The following is a 9,150-nucleotide window of genomic DNA, read 5'->3' as shown; positions in this document are numbered from 1 at the left end:
ATCTGCATGGGGCACTGATCTCTATGCTAGAGCCGGATTCGTCTTGCATCGGGCGATCTGGGTTCCAAGCTTAAATTGTTATTTGAATCAATGGCGGCAGCTTCTGTTTTGGAGGTTTGAAACTTTTTTCACATATTCTTTGAGTTGCACATTGCTGTATTTGGCTCGGAAACAACGCGAAGTTAACAAATAAAGCTAAAAAAAGTGCTTTGGCCCATACGTTAGCCGCGTTTGTACACTGAAATTCGTCCCGTGTACGGATCAACGTCATTGCTTAGGCCTAAAAGTGTTGGTAGGCTTAGAGTGCCTCTCACTCTGTTGATCTAGCGGCATTTGAGAACTTGACACTAAACATGTACGGGGCATTGATCAGCAGACATTTATATTTGTAGACACCGCTGGTGTCGGACGCAATTTGATGTTACATCTGTGTATATACAACTACGGTGGGTATTCGTGCTCCGTGTGTGTACAAGATAAAGGACAGAAGAAAAAAAAAAGGACCAGCCGTTGCTAGTTTGTATTTTCGAAATTTGGGCGCATGACATACCCACTTCCACGACTGTTATATAAGTGCAAAGTTAATGCTTGTTGAGGAAGTTATGGACTGTTGTCAACGTTGTGAACCAAATTTCTAGCCGTATGTTCAAACGCTCATTGTCAGCTTGGGCTATGTGGATCGCTTTAATTCCAATGACAGGTCGTATCACACGAACACGCAGAGTCCGTTCACGAATGGTTTATCTTTCGCAAAAGATGTATGATGAAGTGAAACAACAAAGGTATTGCCGTCACCTAAGGCTTGTGCACAAGCAGTCTTAAGTCTGACTTCGGACATTGTTTCCCGGCTGTTGTGCAGCTTACTTTTCACACGCCCTCCGCACGAAATGGGTCCGCTCGGCTAGTGTTCACGTTCATCAATGTGGTATGCTCTTGGTGAAATGAAGGGACGGTCACGAACATATATATTGAACCTGGGCTACATTTCAGCTGGAATATGCTAACTAAGCGCAGTTGGCAATACATAAGCTTGAAAGTGCACATATCAGTAATACGGCCTTTACTGAGGCATGCAGAACAAGTACACGCTGGCTCTGGTGCAACAACAACTTTGGCTCTGGTGCAGATTTGTATGTGGCCAGTGCAAGGTGCAAATAGACTTAAAACCTAGGATTTAAAACAAAGCCTGCATGTATGTTCCAAGTCATGAGAGGTCAAGTGAGCTTTGCATTCTGAAGTGAAGCACTAACCCACATAAGTACACACTTAGCATGTGTGTTTACATAACTTTGGGTGAATACTTATGTTCCCTGTCCATGGAATGTGGACTGTATGGAACATTGTTTTTCTTGCTTTACTTGCTCCGTGTGAGCATGTCTTGTTTTGTACAACCTGGAGCATTGTTTTATGTTGCTGCAGGTACCGAAAATAACCTTTGCGAGGCACTCACCAGAATAGCTGAAACGAAAATTATGAAATGGATGTAAAATTTCAAAGCACCAACTTCACTAATTGGTGAAGCTTAATGCAGCGCAGACATGTCATGTTTGACCATAACTTTTCGTCACGGAAGGGCTCTGAGGAGGCTCATATGCCTAAGAGCCTAAAGCACTTCAGTTAAGTGTCTCTGCTTGTCTACATAGACAGACATACTTTTTCCATTCCATAACAAGCTTACAAGTAGGGTTCTGACTTTCTGGAGTTTACGTTTGGCAAAAATCGCTGTGTGATTTCTTGACCTTTCTTCAGACCTTTCTTTGATTGAATATGATGTTTCAATGCAAGGTGTTCCAAGAAAATTAAAGATCCCTCTCCACCACTAATGCTGATGGTTACCTGGCAGAATGTAGAAATGACAATGTTGTAACTGTTAGCTACAGACACCTCAAATTCAGAGTGCTCTCTAGCAGGGATGTGCAGTAGTTACCTACTTGTAGTCAAACTGCAGCATGGTAGTTAAAAAGTAGTTAGAAACTACTTGCAAAAATGGTAGTTACAACTACTAGTTAAACTTATTTTTTTGTAGTTAACTACAGTAGTTCGGTTACAGCAGGCTACAACTACAGTGAAACCTCCCTATCTTGGACACCCGCGGTGCAGCCGAAGTGTGTCCTACTTAGGGAGGTGTCCGAGTTACAGAATACGAGGGAAACAAAAATGGAAAAGATCACAGTTGTGTTGCCAGAAATGTCCCTCTTTTAATTCATGGTCATTAGTGGTGCCAGGTAACTCTCTACCCACTCTTCACTGATAATTAGTACTTAATTTGGTAGATTCAATTCTGTGCAGATTCCACTCAATGGCATTACCTTTGGAGCTTTTCCAGCAGCGTGCTGCTTGCTTGATAATTTAATCCCACTTAGAATTGAGCTGAAAGACTTGTCTCTGAAGCGTCAGCCCACTTTTCATTGCCTTGGTGCAGTGCACGTTCCAAGGCTCTAGACAAACCGAAGACAAGTGCTCACACAAAGAATAGCTAGAATGTAGGCTTACAGCACCCGTTTTTGGACTAGAAAAAGAAAACTAAAACAACAAAATGCTGGGACCAGTATAGGGGGGAAAAAGGCGAAAGTCAAGAGCCCTGGCTCATTTGGGGTCTTTTCGGTGCAAAGATGGGCCGATATTGAGGTAATTTGGCCAGGGTTTTGTCTGACTTAGCAGGCAAAACCCTGTCCTACTTCCGGGATAGGGAGGTGTCCGACATAGAGAATTTCGTCTCCATGTAATTTCAATGGGAGCCTGCCGGTGCTATGAAATCTTGTCCGACATGGGGAGTTGTCCGAGGTAGAGAGGTGTCCGACTTTGGAGGTTTTACTGTACTTCGCATTTTTTTACTTAACCTTCCGAGTGCTTCACGGCCTTCTTTCTTTGTGTTTAGTAGCGACAACTCTGATCATTTTTTTCATCTTGCGCATCATACGCATGCACAAAATATGAGCGCTGTGCATCTGACGCAGAGGCAGCAAAAATTCAGCAGTGTCCTTCAGGGAGAGAAATGTATAACGCACTGGAATCCTCAACGCAGGTACACAGAGATGCATGCTTTGCCTTGCGCAAGAGCGTGATGCGTGTGGGACGAAAAGGGGTTTCGAGGGGGAGTCCGCTCCTTCCTGCTGTCGTCTCCATTTGCCCACATCTGTACGCTGCAAATTTCATGCAAAAATTAGTGCTTTGTCCTTTCTCTGAATAAATAATTGGGGGGGGGGGTTGGAACGTTTTTTACTTAGTTGCATATTAGCACACGAGGCAAGTGCTTTGTGCAATCTTATGCCAATAACAAGTTTGTGATGTAGAGTTGTACTTACACCATATGTAACAGAAATAGGATTCGGTACACTCTTCTCCATGGACTGTAAAAGTGGCTACAAAACCAAAATTTTTCTGCTCCAAGACTGGCTGCAGGCAGCCTCTTGTCAGTTCCATCACTGGAGTCAGTATTTGGTATTTTAACTTAATGTTTTTTTAACTTAATCATTTAGTACTTAAATCATTACCTATGTTACTCCTAAGGTCCTCCCTGTCATTTATAGTTGTTGTGCAATAACCGATAATGTATCTCTGTGAATTTAAAATTAATCAAATATTTATTCAAAAATGTGGAACTGCTGTATTCACTATTCCAAATTGAATCATATTAACAGTGTACAGTCTGTACACCTCTGACTTTTAGATAGGTGTCTTTAGGGAAATGTGAGATGGAATTGAAGCCAGTCATATTTAAAGGTGCACCCTCTTTTTTAAAGATACCGAAACGTGCATGTACTCTGTGATATTTATTGCAAAATTTTGCTACACAAGTGAGCCAAAACTGAAACCAAGCATGTCTCAGCCATGGGGACAGGAATGTTCATTTAACGTCGGAGAGCCACGTGCTTTGGAGTGATGGAACAGATTGGATTAGGTGCTCACCTGCCAGCCAGATAAACTGCTTTGTGACCCAGTAAACTCCTGGAGGCAATAGTCTATCATTTTCCTGCCCTCCCGAAGTGTGTGGATTCGGTTTTGGCTTATTTGCGTGCAAAACTTGGCGATGGATGTCTAAAAATATGCACAGATCTAAGTTTTAAAAAGCGAAATGGGGAGGCTTCAAATAATGACTGCTTCCAATTCTGCTGTGTTGCATTTCCCGGAAAACATCTAATTAAAAAATCTTCAAATTTTAAGTAATTAGATAGTTGCATACTCTGTCTGACAGAGTGTCTGCCTACAAGTAAACTGACTCTCCCACATTTTGAAACCCCAACCATGATCTACTGATATGCTGAAGATACTCAGTGAAGATTTTAATTTTTTGTAGCTCTACCAGCTTCACCATAATGTTGTTTGCATTAGGGTAGTGGAAGAGGATGAGCTTTTGGCTCGTTCTCTTTTGTTGTGTGTTTGATTCAGCCAATGAGGAGGCTTCGCTAGTCTAGGGAACTTTCTCTTTTCTATTTTTTCGACTACAGTAGTTGATCATCTACACATTGTTGCTTTAACCCATGACTGTTGGTGTGAAAACTTTGTTTAATGATAGCACTCACTTGGATATATTTCAGGCAGTATAGCCTAGAATGCTACCAGCACAAACTTAAGATGCCAAAACGAAACTCTCCGGAAGAGGGTCTGCCCCAGAAGAGAAAAGGTAAAGGAACTTTATCTATTAGATAATTCCACAGAGCCAGAAATGGCCACAAAGTACCTACTACACATGATCCTTAATGGTGGAATTAAATGGCAATTAGGGTCTCATGAAGCTATGCCTAATGCCAGGATAGAATGACTGAAAAGCAAGGGAGCTGATTAGAACTCATCATATTAAAACCTCAGAGACTAGGGAAGTACGAAACAGACACATGCAAATAACGTCTCAAACGCAGCTGAAATTTTACTAGACTCGCAGACAAATACTGTAAACATATTTTTATTTGCGATGTATTACAGTCGACCCCCGTTTATCCGGACTTCATTTATCCGGATCCCGCGGTACCCGGACAAAAGGCACGGGAACGGATTTTCCTCCATGTATTTTGTTCTCGTTTATCCGGACTTCAGCTTGTGGACTCGGACAAGAATTCCAGGGAATGAAAGTCGAAAATTCTTGTAATCCAGCTTCAGTTATCCGGACTACCGTGAGTAAGAGGAGACGGTGACCCCGCTTCGTCACCCTTTTCGCTGTTTTGGGGTTATTCCCGTCACACGTCAGGGACCTACATTCCTCCGTAGGGGAGACAACCGTGCACGATGACCCCCTTTTCTATTTGTGTGCGTCGGGTCACGTTGACCAGTCGAGTCATTTGGAAATATCTCGAGCAACTGTCCGGTTCTAGAGGGGAAAACTCCAACCCGACGACCTGCTGCTTACGGCCCGTTGAGCTGCGATCCCTGATGCAGAGACTCACTGCGACTGCCGTAGATGATGCTGCGGTTTCTGACTACGTTGACGTTGATAAGGATGATGACGCGTGTGCAGCTATGACTGATGACGGTGTGATTGCTGCTGTTGCCTCCGATCATGTGCAACAAGACGGTGCCGATGACGCCAGTGAGAAACAAGGCTCGGACATTGACACTTTGCGACCGCACTGACAATCTTCGAGCAGCGCAACATGCAGCGTGGCTCAACTCAATGCAATTAGCAAAAGTTTGCAGCAATCGAGTGCCTACACTACTATGTAACAGCTGTCATTGACGAGATTTTTGTGTTTTAATTAAACCTTGCTCTGTAGGACGTTTCTATTCGGTCGTTTCATTTATCCGGATGCCCCGGTATCCGGACGATTTCGCCGGGAACGGCACAGTCCGGATAAACGGGGGTCGACTGTATTTATCGCGTATTTCACGACCGCTAAAAATCATGAAAAATCGTACTCGGGAACACACCTTGACGTTTACCCCACAAAATAAGCAGCCCTGGAATCGCGAAATTCAATACTCACGAATAACTTCTAAAATGACTGCATGCATGATTTGCGAAAATTGATACAGTCAAACTCCTTTACAACGAAACTCAGGGGACAGCAAAAAAAATTTGCAGTAAAGGTATTTTCGTTAAAAAGGATGTCCAGTATTGGACCTATAGGGTTCCAGCGGGACCGCAAAAAAATTTGCTGTAGTGGTATTTTCGTTAAAAAGGTGTTCGCTGTAAAGGAGTTTGACTGTACATTGCGAATGAAAATACATTTACAGTATAAAGAAAACCACAAGGTAAAGGATGCAAAGCTATCAAGTTCCCACAGTAACGGATCAACAGTGTCTCTCTCAATAGCCTTTCATTCAAACCTGCTTCTCTAGCTGTTACAATAGTATACCATAAAGACTTTGTCTGTGTGTGTGTGTATAATTCGTACTTCCCTGGTCTCGGGGGGAGTAATATTATGATACCTAATTCATCAAGTAACCTAATATTTTATTCTAACAGTGATTGTGTGATTCCCGAAAAATTAGCAGTATATGAAGTAGCGTCTGAACCCCAGGCTGATCTGGTGCAGTGACACAAACTAAGCCCCAAGCCCTCATGCCCATCTTGTCCGCTGTGTCACGGGCTGGTGCCAACTTCTCCCCTACTTTTATGGACTTGTTGAAGTAGTCTTGGGATTTCTAGACATGGTTCCCACTGCTCCTTGCACCCTGGAATTTGAAAATTCACTTTGAACGTCTGGAAAACTGGAATTTTACACAGTCCTCGAAAACCCTCGATTTTGCATCGGTATTCTCATTCTCGTGGAGCTGCAGTGCAAATTCTGCTTATCTGGAGTCAGAACTGTAGTTTCGAAGCCACAGGTGTTAGCACTCCTTGCACTAGAAATCAGCAGCAGAAACCAGAAGCGCAAGAAATGAATGGTGCCCTCTGTTGTATTTACCAGCCTTCCTTTCTAAGCTATGTTCTTTAACATTTAGGAGTCGTCTATCGCGTTCGAGAAAGGACCTCCACATGTATTCTCTCGTGTGATACCTGTGGCTCAAATATTTTTGTGTTATGTTGAAGCTCTGGGCATAAACTGTGTTTTACATCCCAGCAAGGTCCTTGCAAGACACTAAATTTTTGTTCAAAAATTCAGTAAGAACCACGCTGGAGCATTCCCATATCAAAGACCTTGCTTACACACTAAAGCTACGGGTCATCCGCGTTATTCGTCTTGTATAGGAGCACATGGTATTTATCGCGCAGCCTGCTGCAGCTAAAAACGAAACATTTACGGGATATGCTTTCGCTACGCCTTTAAGTTGCCACTACAGACTACATCGTGTGTCTTGAGAACGTTACTCTATTTATGTCTCTGCCATCCACATGTCTCTCACTGTATGGACCTCTTTCACATACGTGTCGTATCCTAGTGGCTCTCCAACGAACCATGCTCGGCGCGCGTCAAACAAATCCACGTGGGTAGCACAAAGGACTAAAACCGGTCCGGAGGTGGGGCCGACAAGGTCGCGCCATTCATGCGGTCTCCCCACTGGTCTCCACTTCTGTTGTCCTCCTAGTGCGCCATCTAGTGAAGACGGAGATAATCCCCTCCGGCGCCTCAAGGTCACACGCATGCGCATAGGCCAGTGTGAAAAAGGTCTATTCTCCCAAAATAGTAGTTCTCCATGTAAAGGGGAAGCATCACAAAATTAATTTATAGTTTTGAGAAAAATGACGTCGTAGGGTGTGCAATCTGCAATGCAAAACATTGCTCCCCAAAGGTCCATTTCCGTCTCCTCATCACTGCCGCTGTTGTGAAGGGCTGACCATTTTGGATGCCCTAACAGAGCCTCAGACTCTTAGACTTGCGACCCAGAATAGCTATATCGTGGCTCACCCAAGTTCTGCAGGTCACCTTCGCCCGTCGTTCTTTCGCTGGAGCTCATTTACATTCTCATTGCATACTCATTGCAGAACACTGCGCAGCCAAGACCAAAACAATTTTGAGTCACCTTAGTGCTCCTTTAAAGGGACTGTCGTATCCGGAAACCCATCTATGAAACCGATACCGTTATGTTCGGCACCGGCCGACAATCTACCTGGCTAATTTTTTTGTCCAAAAAGTGTTTAGATATGAAATAGACTAATTTTAAAGATCTGCGTCCTCAGAAGCTCCGGTGGCGTGCCGTCCAGACGCCCCGTAACCGTATGAGATGGCCGCGGCATTCCTTTTCTGAAGGTACATACCGGTTAAGGTACGGTTCTTAGGGAGTGAAGTTTTCTCGTTTTTCCAGAGGAGGAATTCTGACATACTCTCAATAGGGTGCATTTGCAGCCACGGTGGTGGTCACTTTTTCGGCGCAGCTTCCGAGTTGATGTAGCGTCTGCCCAGAAACGAAGCCTCGAATGGTGATTGCTCTTTGCAAACCTTCTACATTCCATACTATGTGGATATGCTGATCAACTCTGCGAGGGATCTAGATCTTGTTATCGTGGGAAAATTTTTTATAATACAGTGGCGCCGATCTCCTTCTCTTTTCTGAAGACCCTTTGTCATTCTCGTTCTCACATTCTCTTTTATGAAAACTATTGTTACCACATTATGGTGGTGGCAACATCTTTCAATGTTGCCACCACGAAAAGTGACCACCTGTGGGAGGAGCTTCACGCATGCACGTCACAATGTGACATAGGTGAATATGCTCTATATCGGGCGTCTGCTCTTGTCATGTATTCTGTCGAGTGACGGTCGTACTATGCCACCATTTCGTGTGAGATAGCTTACCTTTAAACAATATTTTGAGATAATGTAGTGTCACACGTGTATTGAAGCACCAAAAAGGCTGGATGCTAGTGGGCGCTAGAAAATAAATACAAAATAAAAATAAATTTGGTAAGGTTCTGAAGATGCAAGATTTAGTCTGTAGTGACACCCTAATAAGGCTAATTTGTCTGGTCATTCGTGTGATCGGGCTTCACAGCATGGAAGGTGTATCTTGTTGACCCAGATTCGAAAACAACTTGATACATTTCATGTTCAACGACTCCATGTGAATGATGACCCACCAAAGGCAACGAGGCGCACATTTGAAAACGAAGCACTCTGTGAATGAAACATTTGCATCAGCATTTATATCGCAAGACCTATATGCTAGCTGGGAAGTTTGCCTTTCCTAGTTCTGGTTGTTCCCACACTAGTTCTACCTAATAACCAGGAGCCTGCACTTCTTACATGCAGATGTCACGTAAGGTAAATGAGACTC

The 9,150-nt window shown here is 43.6% G+C and overlaps 1 protein-coding gene across 2 annotated transcripts in view; it reads left to right on the top strand.

The window, feature by feature from the left end:
* The first annotated feature begins 37 nt into the window (after positions 1-37).
* Positions 38-9,150, top strand: part of LOC135396598 (serine/threonine-protein kinase VRK1-like) — a 57,251-nt gene continuing 48,138 nt past the window's right edge. The window contains exons 1-2 of one of the 2 annotated variants that reach the window (XM_064627648.1): positions 38-114; positions 4,539-4,624. In XM_064627648.1, the coding sequence (XP_064483718.1) occupies positions 4,576-4,624 (49 nt within the window). In that variant the 5' untranslated portion in view covers positions 38-114; positions 4,539-4,575. Of the gene's footprint in view, positions 115-3,029; positions 3,139-4,538; positions 4,625-9,150 lie in introns of those variants that run through there. The other variant, XM_064627647.1, reaches the window with a different exon arrangement.

The sequence above is a fragment of the Ornithodoros turicata genome, chromosome 6, assembly GCF_037126465.1.
Source record: "Ornithodoros turicata isolate Travis chromosome 6, ASM3712646v1, whole genome shotgun sequence".
Classification (NCBI taxonomy): domain Eukaryota; kingdom Metazoa; phylum Arthropoda; class Arachnida; order Ixodida; family Argasidae; genus Ornithodoros; species Ornithodoros turicata.
Note: the sequence above shows the minus strand (reverse complement) of the source record. Positions and strands in the feature narration are given on the sequence as shown.